Source organism: Triticum urartu, chromosome 4 (assembly GCF_003073215.2).
Source record: "Triticum urartu cultivar G1812 chromosome 4, Tu2.1, whole genome shotgun sequence".
NCBI classification, from domain to species: Eukaryota; Viridiplantae; Streptophyta; class Magnoliopsida; order Poales; family Poaceae; genus Triticum; species Triticum urartu.
In genome coordinates, this window is record NC_053025.1 from 536,312,239 (window position 1) to 536,330,767 (window position 18,529).

Genomic DNA, 18,529 nt, shown 5'->3' on the forward strand with positions numbered 1-18,529 from the left:
CCATCTTAGTTGAGGGATAGATCTTGGTTTTTGGATCTCTCAAGTTCTTCATAATGATAAGCGGATATATATCCCAAGTGACTCAAAGAATAGAGCTATGCTCCCCGGTAACGGCGCCAGAAAATAGTCTTGATAACCCACATGTATAGGGGATCGCAACAGTTTTCGAGGGTAGAGTATTCAACCCAAATTTATTGATTCGACACAAGGGGAGCCAAAGAATATTCTCAAGTATTAGCAGCTGAGTTGTCAATTCAACCACACCTGGAAACTTAATATCTGCAGCAAAGTGTTTAGTAGCAAAGTAATATGATAGTAGTGATAACGGTAGCAAAAGGTAACGGTAGTAAAAGCAATGTTTTTGGTATTTTGTAGGGATGATAGCAATAGCAACGGGAAAGTAAATAAGTGAAGAACAATATATGGAAAGCTCGTAGGCAATGGATCGGTGATGGAGAATTATGCCGGATGCAGTTCATCATGTAACAGTCATAACCTAGGGTGACACAGAACTAGCTCCAGTTCATTGATATAATGTAGGCATGTATTCCGAATATAGTCATACGTGCTTATGGAAAAGAACTTGCATTACATCTTTTGTCCTACCCTCCCATGGCAGCGGGGTCCTTACGGAAACTAAGGGATATTAAGGTCTCCTTTTAATAGAGAACCAGAGCAAAGCATTAACACATAGTGAATACATGAACTCCTCAAACTACGGTCATCACCGGTAAGTATCCCGATTATTGCCACTTCGGGGTTAACGGATCATAACACATAATAGGTGACTATAGACTTGCAAGATAGGATCAAGAACACTCATATATTGATGAAAACATAATAGGTTCAGATCTGAAATCATGGCACTCGGGCCCTAGTGACAAGCATTAAGCATAGCAAAGTCATAGCAACATCAATCTCAGAACATAGTGGACACTAGGGATCAAACCCTAACAAAACTAACTCGATTACATGATAGATCCCATCCAACCCATCACCGTCCAGCAAGCCTACGATGGAATTACTCACGCACGGCGGTGTGAACCTTGAAATTGGTGACGGAGGATGGTTGATGATGACGATGATGCGGATTCCCCTCTCCGGAGCCCCGAACGGACTCCGGATCAGCTCTCCCGAGAGGTTTTAGGGCTTGGCGGCGGCTCCGTATCGTAAAACGCGATGATTTCTTCTCTCTGATTTTTTTCTCCCCGAAACTCAATATATGGAGTTGGAGTCGGAGAGGCAACAGGGGGCCCATGAGGTAGGGGGCGCGCCCTAGGGGGCAGGCGCGCCCCCATCCTCATGGGCAGGTGGTGGGCCCCTGGCCTTCATCTTTTGCGGGTATTTTTCTTATTTTCTAAAAAGTGTGTCGTGGTATTCTCACGGGGGGCTTGCGAGTCGACAGATGCCACAAGGGCTTAGTGTGAGGGTAAGACTGCTGCTGATAGGACCGGGAGCGGGTATGCGAGTAGCACACGGTGGTTTACCCAGCTTCGGAGCTCTCCGGAGAGATAATACTCCTATTGCTGCATGTCTGAGTGTATCTATCTGGGGTGTACATCGGGCAATACAAAGTGCTCCTGGAGTTGTATCTGGGATCAGTGCCAAGTGCATCTGATCTAGTTTATGCAAGCGTATGGCCGGCTCTAGTGGCCGTGTATGGCCATGAGTGGCCTTGTGGCCATATGAATGTGGCCGTGGGAGTCCATCCTCTATGGATGGATGGATGTGAGCCTCTTTATATAGGAGAGGGTAGCTTAGGATGTAAGCTAGGTAGTGGCATGGGCTAGGCATGGTGGGTGTCATCCTTGTCCCCTGGGTCACTTCATAAATAGTGCCAGGGGACAAGTGACACTATACATGATGGCTGAGATGACACGTGAATAGTGCTCCGCTACGATCGTCTCGTCGACGTCTTATCGATGTCGCTTCGGGCTGCAGTCGGCAGCCGGCTGGTTGGCGCAGTCGGCAGCCGGCTGGCTGGCGCAGTCGGACTGAGGGGCTTTGCTAGCCCCGATGTCTTGAAATATCGTCTTGCCGTCCTCGGGGTACCCGTGGTCGATTACTCCGACAAAGTGGCTCCGTGAAGTTTCAGGTCATTCCGAGAACGTTTGCTCCTGCACATAAATAACATCATGATAATTCTGCTGAAAACAACGTCAGTCCGGGTTAGTTCCATTCAAATCATGCAAGTTAGTGTCCAAAACAAGGGCAAAAGTGTTTGTAAAAGTAGATATGTTGGAGACGTATCAAGTGGTGCTACGGGCTCCTGCGAGTGCAGTGAAGACGATAACGTGCTCGGTTTCGAGCCATCGTGGCTGTGGCCACGACGGCGGGTGTGGTCGAGCTTGGTGCGTTCGTTGTGGTGCTGGAGAAGGCAAACGGAGAGGAGGAGGTAGCTTGGCTTATGGCGGTCACAATGAGGCAGACGGTGAGGTCGGGGACGAACTGGTGCGGCGGTGACGGCGAATGGGATCTCCGGCGGCGTTCGGTGAAGACGAGGTCGAAGAAGACGGACTGGAGCGTGTGAGCGCTCGGGGCTCGGCTAGCTCGACTAAGCAGACGAAGGCGGAGCTCGTGGACACAGCAGCGCGGTGCGGGGACGACGGTGGACGCGGGTTTCACGATGGCGCGGGCGCGACAGCGTCAGCCATGGTGAGGAGAGGGTGAGAGAGAGGAGCAGGGGGAGAGTGAGGTGTCCAGGCGGTCGAGCGGGCGACATGGAGGCCGTCCAACGCGATCAGGGGCAAGCGGCAAGCAGCTGGCGCCATGGCGAGCTCGGCGGCGTCGTGGTGTCCCTCCTGCCTGCCTGACGAAGAAGAAGTAGCTGGCTGGCATGGGCCAGCACAGTGTTGGGCCGCCAGGTGGGCCGGGAGGTGGGTTGCGGCCAGGTAAGTTCTCTCTTTTTTATTTAATTCTGTTTTGTTTTATTTATGCAAGTTTGTGGCATTTCTAAAAATAGCTAGGTACTTTCAAAAATCACCAAACTTCTCATGGCCCCTGTTTGGAATAAATCCAACATGAAACATTTTAGTTTAGGATTATTTGAGCATTTAAAATATTTATTAGTATTTAAATGCCCAAATTCAAATAACTAAAGATTTAATCCAGTGACCTTAGGATGACCTATAAAATTGTACACCATTTTTGTCAGAGGTTTAGGACCAAGGCAAAGATGATGAACATTTTAAAAGGACATTTCAGGTTCATTGAAAATATTTTTAGTAAACCCTAGTTGGTTTCAGAGGGGGTGTCGGGGATTCTGTCATCCCCATTTCCAAGTTTTTGATAATTTAAACATGATGCAAGCACTTTAATGCATGAACTAGCTAGGGTGTGACAAAGAACCGGCCCTCCCCGGGTTTAGGACATGTACAATGGTGGCATATGGATACAGATGCCTCATGCCAAAAAGTAATTTGAAGCATCTATGTTGATTGGTTCTCTCCCATGCAAGCTACTATTAGTGTGCCTCATCAAAAAATAAAAAGTGACTTTCATTACACATGCATCCATACTCTTTACTTCAACCTTTTCAACTTTATGCATCGGATAACACTTTTTCTTTCAAGCACTCGTTTCCTAAAAAGGATTTCGCTTCCCCATCCAAATCTACTTTTTCTATTATCCGATCATGACATATGAGGCATCACCCTGGGGCTATGCATTGGCCCTCCCCGGGCTTAGAGGAACGGCCGGGGCCACGTCATGAAGGAGACGGCTAAGGGCATGTACAATGGGGGTAGCACCATGTTGCTGCCCCAGTATCCACGTCAGAGTAAATATATGAAGCACCAGTTCCAATAACCAACGTGGTCCATCTTGTACTCTCTCTCTCTCTTTATCATCATATTCTTCCTTTAAACCAACTAGATGACTCGTTGCGCCAATGGCGCAAAGGCCGAGAGGAAACCAAGTATTATAAGAATATTTAGACACCCAAGTCGAAAATCAAATGTGGCCAACACTCCTGCATCCTCTACTTGAAAGCCGCCTCTTCTCACCGGATCCAACATAGATACATGATTCTTCAAGAGCAAATTTCAGAGAAAATATAAAGCATGGAAGGCTTTAAGTTGTACTATTGAGACCATACCACCATATCTTCATTTAGTTTCTTTGGAAATCTAAAGGTCTAAGAGGACGGTACATGTGAGAAGCTGTGAATCCACAACAAAAAAACTAAACTAACTTCCAAACTAACATTTCAAGTTTGGAAGCCACAAAGAAGCAGCCCAGATCTATCGTTGTAGTGCAGGTACATGTCCTTAATCCTGCATCCATAGCCCATAATTTTTCAACACCTAAATCCACGAAATCCAACCGAAGGAAATCATGGCAGAAAATGCGCTGTGGCTTACGTCTCCGAGAAGGACTTCTTGGCATTCTTGTGCAGGTTGGACACAGCAATCCTCGCTGCGAGCTGTAGAAGAACCACACATGCACCTTCCTTCACCTTGCCCTTGGGGAGGAGGGGGCAACACTTGCAGCGCCGCGACAAGGCCTCATTAGATAAACCTTTACTCTTGTAATCTACTCCCTCCGTTCGGAAATACTTGTCCTAGAAATGGTTGTATCTAGACTTGTTTTAGTTATAGATACATTCATTTCTAAGATAAGTATTTCCGAACGGAGGGAGTACGTTGGTGAATCCATTGATACCTTTCTTTACCATATGCTCATTGAACCTTCAAAACTATATAAGTGGTGGACCTATCAAGACTAACCGCTTTAACTGACCAGAAAGAGAAATTGAAGCTAGCAGAAAAACAGATGATAGACATCCAAGAAAGAAACTTGTATGTACAGCCATGTCATTTGTTGCTTCAAAAGGCCAATATTTCTCTGGAACTTCTTTCACCACAAGCCCAATGCTTTTTCACACAACTGCACGGCAATGTACTTGGGTCAAAAGCAGGCTCAATAGAGAGCAATGAACATATCAAAGTCAAAGATGCCAACATAATACGTAGGAAAACATGAAGTAATGATCTTGGATTAAATTTCATCCTAAAACCTGAACACGCACGTTGAATGTACCAAGTTGACAGTACGTCGCCAACTGGCCATTTAATAGGTACAAAACAAATTAGGTGAACGCTCACACTTATCTTACTACTTTATATTTCATCCTGACAATTAACAAAATCAAGCATCGTCACTTTTATTGCCTCTTGCAGCAGGTTCATTCATCAGAATGTTACACACTGTATTTGTGTCTTATTTACTTATTAAGAAACTGTTCTCTTATTAAATTCTACAAATCTTTTGGTGATGTGAATTTCCAGGCCCCCACTGACTGTAACTACAACAAAACACAATTTTCTCTTAGAGAAGAATCATACAAAAACAATCATAGTTCAACAAAAATCTGTCGAAGCTACTGAAGATCTGCATACTCTGCTTCGGCCGTTTTAATAGCAAGTAAAACTTTACTTGTCAAGAGACCTTCATAGTGAGTCTTCTCTAGGTTCGCATATTCAGTGGAAGAAACTACCATCAGTATATACATGCTACAGAAGATTGAGTGATCACTATTTGGAAGTACTTATAACTAACTGGTGGCCTTGCATGGAACGAAGAAAATATGGATTTGATTTAGCTTATGCTACATTATGACCAGGTTTGTAATCACCTGGGAGGAATGATCCTAGAAAAATCTCAGACCATATATGTTACTATAGAGGCTAGTGTTGTCCAATAGAACTGTAGTTATCAGAATGTACCTCAATAGCGCATCAGTGACATCTTAGGCATCTACTATGTGATAGAATCCGTTGTTTCCCATTTCTCTCAGCCTCCCACTTCAGCCGATCTACTGCGATGTCCCCCTCCTGCGGGCATCAACAATCCTGTTGGTGGACTGCAAGCAGAACAAAAAGATTGAAACAACCGATCATATGCAAACCAAGAAGAAACAGAATCGAAAGAAAATTCGGGACAACGTTGTACTGATCAGCGCAACCATCACCTCATAATTGAATTTTTGCTTGTTGTCTTCCATATCTATCATACTGTATATGATATCCCACTCCTACAAAGCTCACACCACTATGAACTGAGATAGTCGTAAACCCATAAGATTTTTGTACACTATCTTCCAAGAAACAGCAAGGCCACAATAATTGATCATGCTCATGTCCAAACCCAGCAACTCTTCTATTATGCATCAAGATGATTTATATCAACTACACATATTCATTTGTCCATTTCATCAGAGGTTATACGCATAATGCCATTGGAAAAAAAGATAAGAATGGACAGCATACCTTTGTTATGGTGATGAGAGCTAATTTTATAGGAAATGCACCCAGGAGACACAAGCCTCAGTCTATATATGTACCTGTCGTGGCAATAATGTGAAGAGAAATGAAGTTGAATATAACAGACCAAATACCCTATTGAATATCAAAATAACATAAATTGTACAAAAGTGGGATGAAAATACCAACATGTATTTCTTCAGTATAGGCAACCAGTTCTAGAGCTAATGTTACATTTTCAGCTCCAACGTACATACACAACACACCTAATTTGACTAAGTTCAACTGATGCCGCCAAACCAGCTCCTTCACTGAAAAGGGAAAACAACTTTAGAACCAAAATGAGGAGTTTGCTAAAATAGATCTCCATCACCATTGTTGTGGATTTGTCCTTTATCTTAACAAAAATGAGGAGTTCATGCCATATTGTTCAAAGCCACTCTCAATAAAATAGCATCCAGTATAACATGAACCGTTTTGAATAATTTGGAACCATAGATATCTAAACAAGCAACATCCACCTTCAGGACCTGATGCATAAGAAATGGTCTCTCAGGAACCATATCCATTCAAGTAGGCTGTAGTGGGAAAGAGAGATAAAGATAAATGATTAACAATGTTGATAGCATGAAGCAAGACATATGGAAACTGAAGCAAATGTGTCACAAATTGCAGAAAAGTAATTCAACCATGAAGATGGGTACATAAGTTGTATCATAGCATCAAGAAGCACTTTATGTATAGTAAACTGCAATTTGGAAGGTTAAGTTGCTGCATCATAGCATCAAGAAGCACTTTTTGTTGGGATCTTAACTTTGTCCATCACGACAGACTGATTACACAAGAAAGACACTGTAAGAAAGTGTTGGAAGCTTCATAGTGTATGATTTGAGATGTTTATCCATCTATTTATTTTCCCGTGACAAAAGGAGTGTTGTTAAACAATGGTAATAGTAGAATTTTGGAAGTCTGGCAATTACAATACAGTAAATGCCTATCCTGAAGTTAAAACTAAATAAAATCAGGGTTTAGAAGTGAATTTCATGGATAATTGTTCATGTTGCTTGAATCATAATTGAATCGATAATATGATTTTCCATGTCACATTATTATGCTAACTGGGATTGTAGTAGAAACGGCATGATATCAGTACTATACTCCACTCTTTTTCCTGTTGGGAAGAACCACCTCTCCTATCCCATTCTCTGCATTTTCATATAGATAACCTTCAATTTTCTCTTTGTTCTTTCCATTTTATTTCAGTAGCTCCTTCAATTCATATGATTGGCTTTGTTTCATCGATGGACCCTAAGGTTAATGCATGAACTTGCTAAAATGTTCAGAATGACGCAGTTACTATATCTAATTCAATAGTAGTGCTTCTGCATTAACGTACATACCTATGGTATGGATGACTATTTACAAATCTGAGTCATAATCAACAGTGCTGTTAAATAATGGTTATAGTAACTTAATGTGCAGTTCACATGTACAAATTCGAACTCTTATGTTTTAGCTAGGATATGTATGCTAGTTAGGAAATCTTAAAGGAGAGCTGGTAAATATCAAGAGGCATATGCATACAACCGTAGATGATAATTTTTCTGAGAATAACAGGTCTTTCAGGTTGTTGTAGTTGAACAGGATTCATGCATATACTATCTTGCATCAACAAATTGTTCACATGTCGATTAAGAAGCACACGCAACAAGGATCGATAGGTTGACTAAAGAAGATTAGTTCGCGAAAACATACTGTGTCGTCGCTCAAGGTTTACCTGAAGGTGAGTGAGGTGGCCTGATCTGGTGAGAATCCACAAGAGGAGCTGAAGTGCTGCCGTGATGTGTAGATGGGAGAGAGCGGATCTTGCGGGCGAGGGAGCATATACCTGAGACAGAGCCAGATCGTCAAGTGTTTTCCTTTTCTGAAGATCCAAAAAACAACTTTAAGATTCTTTTTATGTAAACTTCCATGTGCCTTTGGAATAGCGAAGCAACACTACTTAACATAATAATCATGTTTCTCGGAAGATATTTTTAGGAAAGTAATAAAATTTACTCTTTTAACCAGTTTCTCACCTAGTGTAGAAGAGGCTGCGGATAGGAACCAAAAACCAAAATTAATGTCACTTCAATAGTTGTACCTCACATCCTGCATCACTATCAAGAACAACTATTAGATTTACCATAGACTGACCACTAAGAGAGGCCAAATATGATCATGAATGAATGACAAAACTGTATCTATCTTCTATAAACATCATTCATCTTAGCCTTGCTCATTCTCGGCTAATACGAAAAATTTAAATATTGATGCAGAATTTACTGAACCCTGAAAACAAACTAAAACAAACAACTGAAATCTAATACTCTACAGATGCTGGAATCATGGTTTTTACTACAAAAAAATGAATGCATTAACAAGCTAAGTATCTTGGTTTTAGCTACCAAACCAGAAAGGCGAGGTTGCAAAGTGGTCTTTGTCGCCTCTGCTGCCATCGTTGTAGGAACCCAGACCCATCCAAATCCTAGATGACTGAAAAAATGAATTAGGAGGACATGAATTAGAGGGAGGAGCTCACACAAGGAATTGCAATCAAAAGGGAGGCAGAAGTAAACCTAGTTGTGCTCTGGTGGGAGAGGCGGGTCGTGGGGAGAGGCCGATATTCTGTATCTGCGCCAGGCTACTCCCTCCTCCTCGCCCTGCAACCCACCAGATTCCACCATTATCGCATCAAAATCTGCTTCACCGAAACTCCCCTTGGCCATCGCCTTCCTGTCCGTCGCGACAACCACCGGCTGCAGCTCTCCGGGTCTGCTTCACCGAAACTCCCCTTCGCCATCGCCTCCCTGTCCGTCCACCGGCTACAGCTCTCCGGGTTCATCCCTCCCTGCCTGGAACCGGAGGCAGGGAAGTAGGAGAGGAAGGAAAGGAAGAGGTGCTGAAGGCGGAGGGGGCGAGGCGGCCGTGAGGGACGGGGAAGAGGAGGAGGCGGTGGTGGCATGGAGAAGAGGAGTCGGATGAGAAGGGAGAGAGACGAGATATTTTCTCTCGTAGCGGCGAAACTCCCCTTCGCCATCCCCTCCATGTTTGTCGCGGCATCCACCGGCTGTAGCTCTCCGGGTTCATCCCTCCATGCCTGAAACCGGAGGCAGGAAAGGAGGAGAGGAAGGGAAGGAAGAGGTGCTGAAGGCGGAGGGGGCGAGGCGGCCGTGAGGGACGGGGAAGAGGAGGAGGCGGCGGCGGCATGGAGAAGAGGAGTCGGATGAGAAGGGAGAGAGACGAGATATTTTCTCTCGCAGCGGACGTGTACCCTTTTTCTCTCGGTGCCCGCTCGCTCTCGCTGCCCGCTTGCTAACTGTTCATAGCCGACGTGGATGGCTTGGTCGTGACTAACAACCCCTTCATCCTTTATAAGGTAAATGGCTGCGCATGTTCTGGTGCTTTACTCCTTGCTTTTGCTTCTTCTCTCTTTCTTTTCTCTTCTTTTTGGCTGAAGCACCAGGCTCCTCTACAAAAGATCGCTAGCCTCTGCAAGCAGCACTTTTTTTCTCTCTCTCGTCATGCATCCGACGTGGAACAGCGGGGCAGCACTCCAGCTTGGAGCATTGGCCATGCCCTGATGTGGGCTTGAGGTGGCGACTCGCGAGGCGGTACGCCGACGCGGAAGTCGGCCGGTAGGCATTGTCCAGCACAACTGCCCGAGTAAAATAATCCCGGTTTGGAGTACTTTTCTTCCTGTCCTTGATAAAGTGAAGTCCCAAACCACGAGTAGTCAAAACCGGTAACCGATAAGCGGTTTCACTTTCCCAGGATTCGCTTATAAACTCATTGGCCATTCCCATTCCATTCCCCACCAAGAACAAGTTCAAGTTCAAGTTCATCGTCCGATCCCAATCCCGGCCCCGCATTTGTTCTTCCGACCAGCATCCCATCCCATCCCATCCCCTCCCCACCCCGTCGAGGAGGATGCACAAGGCGTCGTCGCTGTCGGAGCTGGGCTTCGACTCCGGCGGCGCGTCGTCGGGCTTCTTCCGGCCCGTGGCCGACGGCTGCCCGCCGGCCACCCCGACCTCCTCCGCCGCCCCGCACCGCCGCCTCACCAAGGTCTCCGTCATCGGCGCCGGCAACGTGGGCATGGCCATCGCGCAGACCATCCTCACCCAGAACCTGGCCGACGAGATCGCGCTCGTCGACGCGCTCCCGGACAAGCTCCGCGGCGAGGCGCTCGACCTGCAGCACGCCGCCGCCTTCCTCCCGCGCGTCCGCATCGTCTCCGGCACCGACGCCGCCGTCACCAGGAACTCCGACCTCGTCATCGTCACGGCGGGGGCCAGGCAGATCCCCGGCGAGACCAGGCTCAACCTGCTGCAGCGGAACGTCGCCCTCTACCGCAAGATCGTGCCGCCCGTCGCCGAGCACTCCCCCGAGGCGCTGCTGCTCGTCGTCTCCAACCCCGTCGACGTGCTCACCTACGTCGCATGGAGGCTCTCCGGCTTCCCCGCCAGCCGCGTCATCGGCTCCGGCACCAATCTCGACTCCTCCCGCTTCAGGTTCCTCATCGCCGAGCACCTCGACGTCAACGCGCAGGACGTGCAGGTAATACTTGTAACTCACTCCTGAATCCATCCTTCAATCCATCCATGAATCTCTGATTATTCATTAGCTCCATCGAGCTAGCTCGTCGCGGGATTGGACAGTGGAGTCAGTACTCACTAATCAGTCAGTAGGGTGATGCCACGCGGCGGTGGCGCCGTGGGAGCATGTGCCTCTCCTTCACTGGTCTAACCATGCGACACTGTCCATTAGTATAGCTCAGTGTCGACATTCAGTAGTGCGTATATTGTATTTTTCCGAACGGCCAGGCTTGTTGATCACTTTTGGATCATGTGTTTTGTGGATCGATACCTACTACTTTGTCCATATGTTTAATTAACTATGGGATGGCTGGGTAAGTGCGGTAGTTGGAAATTATTGTGACATTTGAAACTAGATAACAACTTCAGTAAACTTGGGTTCGGTTCAGTATCGATCGATGTTTGATTTTACAGAATTAGTAACCATGAAAGAGGATTTTTGACGTGCAATCTTTCGTGTTGTTTTCCCCCCGAACAAGCTAGACTTTCTTAGTTTGTCTGGTAGGTGGATAATCACTCCTAGATCATGTGTTTGGTGATCGATAGCTACTCTGTTCATATCAGTACAGTAATTACATCGACATTTGAAACTAGATAACAGATTTACTAAATGGAACTTCTATTCAGCATGGGTGATCGTGGTATCTACAAAAGTAAATAAATGGACAGTATGACAGCATTTGCCATCACTTTACTTAAAATAGCATTAAATTGATTTATAGTAACAGTACGTATCAAAGATGACTTGCAGGTGAAATCTACTTAAGAACATTACGCAATTTTTTTGGTGGAAATGGTACGTAACTGAAAAATGTGATGTTACTTGAAGGCAAAGAAACCGTCTTTTAATTCCTAATGTGTGTATGTATATATATGTGTATGTATATATATATATATATATATATATATATATATATATAGTATGACGAAATCAAATACCATATGGTATAGTGTTATTCTTTAAGTTCAGTCTTGTTTTGTACACAATTCGCAAGTGTTTACTGAATTTGATTACGAAAACGCCGAATTGAGATAAACCTATAATGCATCAATATCACATAGAATATTTACCTATCGGTATCATGCTATAAATATCTCTTTTCAGAAAGAATTTGAGTACTTATGTATGGTACCCAACTCCCTAGTAATGTGATGGGAGTACCAGTGTAATCTGAGAATTCTGAACCTAGGGATGAGTTTCTGTCCCTCCGAGAAAATTAATCAACATTGGATTGAATGTGTTGGAGAAGACTGAATTTTTATCACAGTTGGAGAATGATGCATGCTCGTTGATAATAGACTACTGGAAATGATCCCTAACTAGCCAAGCAGATATAACGGGTCCCTGTGCAGGCATACATGGTGGGTGAGCACGGCGACAGCTCGGTGGCGATCTGGTCGAGCATCAGCGTGGGCGGGATGCCGGCGTTCAAGTCGCTGCGCGACAGCCACCGGAACTTCGACGAGGCGGCGCTGGAGGGGATCCGGCGCGCCGTGGTGGGCGGCGCCTACGAGGTGATCGGCCTCAAGGGGTACACCTCTTGGGCCATTGGCTACTCTGTCGCCAGCCTCGCTGCTTCCCTCCTCCGCGACCAGCGCCGCGTGCACCCTGTCTCTGTCCTTGCCTCGGGCTTCCATGGCATCTCAGACGGCCACGAGGTGTTCCTCAGCCTGCCCGCCCGCCTTGGCCGCGGCGGCATCCTCGGCGTCGCCGAGATGGACCTCACCGAGGCCGAGGCCGCGCAGCTCCGCCGCTCCGCCAAGACGCTCTGGGAGAACTGCCAGCTCCTCGACCTCTGACGGAGGAACGCCAGTTGATCTACATCTACTTACTGTAAAATCCTGGAGCGTTTACAAGAACTCTACTGCTATATGTTGCTCTGTTGCTGCTGCGGCCACAAGAATGCTTGTGTAATTTTGGAGTGTTTTCTTAGGGATGATTTAGTAATGTAACGCTTCTTAATTTCATGAAATAAAATGCGACTTGTTTGCCAGCATTGCTAGATGATGGATCTTGGATGGTGTAGAGCATCTAGGCTTCTACAGAAGCCAATAAACCATCTATTGGGCTCATTGTAGTTTAGGCAGCAAGGTATGAAGATGCTCTTAGATTATTGACCCTAATAGATACTCCGGGAGGTACTAGTATAGGATCTCACATTAGATGAGACCAACCCAGATATGCATCTCCAAATAGGGCAACATGAAGCATGAAAGAATTGATACTAATTTTGCACCCAATCTGCAAGTTGAGCCATCACTAAAAGCAAAAATACACAACTATTACTTTTTCAAGAACACACAAGCTGTGTCTTTTGTATTAAGAGGCCAAAGCCAAGAGGGAATAACAGAGTTTTTACAGAGATCAACAAGGATAGGAAATGTCGCAACAGTGCACACATCCCTCCACCGGGACCAAAACTGCAGAGATCATCCACCTCCACCAAGCCACCTGGGCTCACTCTGGCAGCCCTACGCAGCTCGAATTCATCCTTAACGCGCTTGGTGACTAGTGATGGCATAACCGCATCCTTAACACTCTCGGACGACACATGCTTTGGAGACGCTGCATAGTTCAAGTCGCTCTCAGTGGAGGAGCCATGGAATGTTACCATCATCCTTTTGAGAAGTGTTGCCCGGCTGAATAACCGTTTCAAACGAGCGACCTCATGCTCAGTTCCTGCAAAGCCCAAGATCCGTACTTCTTCAAGGCAGCTCAGCCTGAGTTCTTCGGTTTTCCAGTTTGGTGGCCGATCACATATACAACCTAAGGATCAGATCAGATCCTCCAACATTTGAAGCTGAAAACATCTAACCTGAAGGTAAAGCTTTGCTCCAATTTTGCTAGGCTAGATTTCTGGTGGGAATATCCAAGTTCCATTGCAGAAGCAAGTTGTATTTCCTGTAAAGAATAACATGATCAAATAGTGGTCACAGAACATGATAGCTTCAAGTTGTATAAAGAAGGCAACCAAAAGAGAAGCACCTCCAGGCCTCTCACATGTCAACAGCAAAACCAGAGTCAGTAGGAAACATCACAAGATAGTTTGAGAGGCAACAGTTCGAATTCTCTCGGACGACACATGCTTTCGAGACGGTGCATAGTTCATTACAAAAAATACTATATATCACCGACATCTGTTATGTATAATACATCAAACTGGTCTTGACGTTCATCTGGATCAATGTAAAAGTAGCAACTAATATAAGTTACGGGCATACTGAAGTGGACGGTTTTGAAGTTTGGGGGTTTGGATATTAGACTTTGGTGGTAGTTCAGAGTTATAATATCGACTTCTCTCTAGCGGATGTGATTATAACAATTGAACGTTCCCCTGTAGACTGTAGCCTTCGGAGCATCAGAAGTCCCAAAGACGTTCCAGAACCGCAGTTCCTCATCTGCCGCAGCAGATGCCACTGTGCAACCATCAGAGTTAGGCGATAGAATTTGCTCTGTGTATTGCCTTGGATGCGGACTGTACAATTTATACAAGAAGTTACAAGGGAGCCCGAACTAGGTGGCACGCAGGCCTGGGCGAGGGCTCAGATCCTAAAGATCAGGAGCGGACTAGAGTACACATACATGAGTTTATACAATACATGTTAACAATCAGGGCTCTGCAAAGGTCAACAAAAGACAACCATAATTAGCCATCTGTGCACACAATATGTGTCAACTTAGCTAAAAAGCATAGGGAGCAAAGATTACCTGGGCCATGTAGAGGACAGGGTAAGCATGGCCATTGAGTTCAGCCATCTTAACCATCGACGGGTACTTCCATAGGGCGAGCTGATTCTGCGTGAAACCATGCGAGCTCAACAGCTCTCTGTCATTCTTGTTCTAGAGCAGTGCACACACTTGTGACCCAGTGTCAACAGAGTTAAGGCATGCGCCAGTGTGTGTGTTCCAAAACTTGATGCATCTGTCACCTACGCCACCGCCGGATGCCAGCAGGTTGCTCTGAAATGGGCACCATGCAAGCCCCTTCACGGCAGCCAAGTTGTCGTCAAGCCTGTGTAACCATTGGGTGCGACCTGTAGATTGTGCAGACGATGCCATAGACACATCCCATATGTGGAGGAGGCTGTCGTTCCCACCACTGGCCAACCTCTTCCCTGATCCTGACCACGTAAGTCCACACACCTCCTGGTGGTGCCCATGGTATGTCTGCACGGCATGGTTCCTAATCCTCATATCATTGTTCACAATCTTGCCGTCCATATCACCAGCGGTCAGGATGTTGTTGTTCCATGCCAGTGAACCAACTCTCGACTCATGCACACCTTGCAGCGTTCTCCGCTGCAGAATGAAAATAATGATCAGCGACTAAACATAAAAATTATGCTGCTAATAAAATAAAGCATCAACAGGAGAGGCCAAAAAGGACCTACCAGTCGGTTAGAGGTGGAATCCCAGAGCTGGACAGCTGAGGAGTCGAGGCCAATAGCAACGTGGCGGCCATCAGGAGCCCAGCTAACACTAGTGACAGGGCCATCGTCCTCATCAACGGTAACGAGCTCAGACGTCGAGCCACTTGAGGCGTCCCAAAGGTATACCGTGTTGCCCAGTGCAATCGACAGCACATTGGCGCTCCCCCAGTCCAGCAGGTTAAGGCAGTAATCATCAACGAGGCCTGGCGCATCCAGCATCCTCTCTGGGGACTTCATCATGAGGTTTACATTGTACATAGATAGAGTCAGTAATCATGACCAATCAGCACTAAAACTGGAACACCAATGAGCACCACCACAGCAAAGAGTGCCGTACCTGAGGGATGTATCGACGCTGCCTCGCCGGTTTGTCCTGGATGGAAGCCGCATCGGCACGCAGCTCCGCGAGGAAGTTGTTGGCAGGCTCAGGCGGCCTGTTCTGGAAAGCGAGGATCCTGGTGCGGTTGTTGAGCAGCTTCTCGGGTAGCAGTCTCCGATACGCCTCCTTGGCCGGTGACGGCGGCGTCGCCACGTTCTCCTTGTCCTTCCTCGGCTCCGTCAGAAGGTAGTGCGCCATGTCCATGTGCATCGCTGACCTGTTGGGGATGAACCTGTTACCTGTCGCCCTGGAAAGCAAGAAGGTTTAGCACCCGTTCAGTCAGGCATTTCGTCGAACGGCCTCCCACGCACAGGGCGTGGGCAAAGGGGGGGGGGGGGGGGGGGGGGGGGGGGGGGGGGGGGGGGGGGGGGGGGGGGGACGCGATCGAGAGAGAACTCACGTAGCGCTTGACGGCAGGGCTGCCGGACGGCGAGCATAGCGACGGCATGTAGGGGCTGGAGCCGGCCTCCTGGAGAGGCGGCCACGGTGACGGACATCGCCCGCTACTCCTCTCCGGTGATGACATGTCGGTCAGCATCATCAAGAACGGCAAGAAACAGCAATCGTATTGATAAAAACAGGATTAGAGCAAACAGAGCGATTAAATTCCACCGGGAAATCGACCAGAAACCGTAAGCCAAATCGATTCAAGAAACGAGATCCTGGAGACTAGCACACGCGCGGACGAGATTCAAGAAACGGGACAGGGGACCAGCAACCAAACGGGCGTTGAGCGCGAGGCGGATCCTGGAGACCGGGGGGCGGGTGGATGTGGATTGCTTGGCGGCAGAAGAGTAAATTCTGGTACGGGAGGAGGCGAAGAAGAAAGGGCGCGAAAAATAGTCGTTTTCTCTCGCTAGCACCCGCACGGCAATTCCTAAACGGCGCCTTAAGCGCCCGTTTTAGGTGTTAAGGCAAACGGGCGCACACCCCCTTCTCTACGCGGGCCGGCCCATTTCGTTTTTTTCCTCCTCTTTATCGAGCGCAGTGGGAATTGAACCGTGACTTGCTGGTCTTATGCACATTGCGCTAGCCACCACAACCACCGCGCCTTTTGAGTCTCTCATCAGTTTTTTACTTCTTTTCTTGTTTCTTGTTTCTTTTTCGTTTTCTTAGTTTTTCCTGGAAGAGTTTCGTTCGGTTTTTTATTTTTCTTTTATTTTTTCGCTTTTCTTAGAACTGTTTTTGTTACGTTTATAATTTTTTTCATTTTTTTCTAAATACGTGAACATTCTCTTCAAATTTCTGAACTTTTCCCAATTCCATGAATTTTTTTTCATATTAGATGAACTTTTATCAAATTCAACGAACTTTTATTTTGGAATATGATAAAAAAATCAAACGCGGTGAACTTTTTTTGAAATCCAGGAATTTTTTTGAATTTCGGTGAACTTTTTTTCAAATTCGATGAACTATTTTTGAAATTTGGTGAACTTTTTGTCAAATTCGATGAACTAATTTTCAAATTTGATGAACCTTTTTCAAGGTCGATGAACTTTTTTTAAATTTGCGAACTTTTTTTGTAGTTTATGGAAAAAAGAAACCGATGAACTTTTTTCAAATCAGTAATTTTTTTCAAATTCGATGAACTTTTTTTAAATTCATGAACTATTTTCGAAGTTTGTCAACTTTTTTCCAAAACCGATGAACTATTTTTTCAATTTAATGAACTTTTGTTCAAAATTGATGAACTCTTTTCAAAATATTCGATGAACTTTTTTCAAAATCGATGAACTCATTTTTAAAACCGATGTTTTTTCCAAGTCGATGAACTTTCTTCAAAACCGATGAACTCTTTTCAAAACCGATGAACTCTTTTTAAAAACCGATGATTTTTTTTTCAAAATCGATGAACTCTTTTTCTTTTTTTTCAAAATGGATGAACTCTTTTTCTTTTTTTTTCAAAATGGAAGGACTTTTTTCAAAATCAATGCTGTAATCAATGGACTTTTTAGATAAATCTATGAAATTTCTAAATATTGATGATCTTGTTTTCAAATTTACCTTTTCTTTTTTCAAAATAATTTATATTGGTTTTACTAAAGAAAACGTTAACTAGGACTGTTTTTGTGTGATTGTACTGAAGAGCTAGCCCGGTGTTGTGGTAATGGCATCAAACCACAAATTATTTGGTTCTGGGTTCGAATCCCAGCAAACCCTTGTTTCCATTTAGGTTTTTTTTTTCCTTCGCGTCTGCTTTGTTTACTCGGTTGGCAGGCCGGCCCGCTACGCGGTCGCTAGCGAGCGCCTGAAGCGCTGGTTAGGAGCTCCCCACCCGCACCGCGTAACGCCCACGCGAATCGTTTTTTTTTTTTGAGGGGGATCGTGTCGGGTTTCCTATTCACAGAGCGTTCTGGGCCAATGGCAGATTTTTTTCCTTGTATGTTTCTTTTCCTTTTTAAAAAAGTTCAGAAATTTAAAATATTGTTTTAAAATTGCAAAATATTCATACTTTGGAATCTTGTTCACAAATTGAAAAAACGTTAGCGTTTTTCTAAAAGAGTTCGGTAATTTTGAAAAAGTTTGCATTTTCCAAAAGATTATCAGAATTTCAAAAAGTTCATGTTTTCAAATCCGGTGCACTAATTCAAAAAATTTATTATCAAAATGTATCTGGAAATTTTCATATATGTTCACCTTTTCAAAAAACGTTCAGGATTCAATGTTTTTCCATTTTTCAAAATTTGTTCGAAGATTCCGAAATTGTTCATATTTTCAAAAAAAATGGAGTTTTGAAAAATGTTCAAATTTTCAGAAAAAATCCCTTTTCCAAATTTTGTTCATGAATATATAAAACGGTTACATTTTTTCAACCATTT

The 18,529-nt window shown here is 45.2% G+C and overlaps 2 protein-coding genes and 1 long non-coding RNA gene across 3 annotated transcripts; 1 reads left to right on the forward strand and 2 right to left on the reverse strand.

The window, feature by feature from the left end:
- Positions 1 to 4,033: 4,033 nt before the first annotated feature.
- LOC125554067 lies at positions 4,034 to 4,496 on the reverse strand. Its single transcript, XR_007304313.1, has 2 exons — positions 4,362 to 4,496; positions 4,034 to 4,274 (listed from the first exon to the last, which is right to left on the reverse strand). It is a non-coding gene; the product is annotated as an uncharacterized LOC125554067 (long non-coding RNA).
- A 5,598-nt stretch (positions 4,497 to 10,094) lies between these two features.
- LOC125552496 (L-lactate dehydrogenase A) lies at positions 10,095 to 12,897 on the forward strand. Its single transcript, XM_048716073.1, has 2 exons — positions 10,095 to 10,862; positions 12,254 to 12,897. Exons 1-2 carry the CDS (start codon positions 10,233 to 10,235, stop codon positions 12,698 to 12,700), a joined length of 1,077 nt encoding a protein of 358 aa, XP_048572030.1. The 5' UTR covers positions 10,095 to 10,232; the 3' UTR covers positions 12,701 to 12,897.
- Positions 12,898 to 13,961: 1,064 nt separating this feature from the next.
- On the reverse strand, positions 13,962 to 16,570 carry LOC125552497 (cell division cycle 20.2, cofactor of APC complex-like). The gene is made up of 5 exons (XM_048716074.1): positions 16,111 to 16,570; positions 15,669 to 15,957; positions 15,293 to 15,562; positions 14,610 to 15,200; positions 13,962 to 14,518 (listed from the first exon to the last, which is right to left on the reverse strand). The coding sequence occupies exons 2-4, from the start codon at positions 15,918 to 15,920 to the stop codon at positions 14,742 to 14,744; spliced, it is 981 nt and encodes a 326-aa protein (XP_048572031.1). The 5' UTR covers positions 15,921 to 15,957; positions 16,111 to 16,570; the 3' UTR covers positions 13,962 to 14,518; positions 14,610 to 14,741.
- Positions 16,571 to 18,529: the final 1,959 nt, after the last annotated feature.

Excerpts from the sequence above, each read along its gene's own strand:
- LOC125552497 (XM_048716074.1), bottom strand. The coding sequence starts at position 15,920 with ATGCACATGGACATGGCGCACTACCTTCTGACGGAGCCGAGGAAGGAC. Across the intron at positions 15,563-15,668 it reads AGCGTCGATACATCCCTCAG|TCCCCAGAGAGGATGCTGGA; the intron begins GTACGGCACTCT and ends CTCATGATGAAG. Across the intron at positions 15,201-15,292 it reads ATTCCACCTCTAACCGACTG|CGGAGAACGCTGCAAGGTGT; the intron begins GTAGGTCCTTTT and ends TTCATTCTGCAG.
- LOC125552496 (XM_048716073.1), top strand. The coding sequence starts at position 10,233 with ATGCACAAGGCGTCGTCGCTGTCGGAGCTGGGCTTCGACTCCGGCGGC. Across the intron at positions 10,863-12,253 it reads TCAACGCGCAGGACGTGCAG|GCATACATGGTGGGTGAGCA; the intron begins GTAATACTTGTA and ends GTCCCTGTGCAG.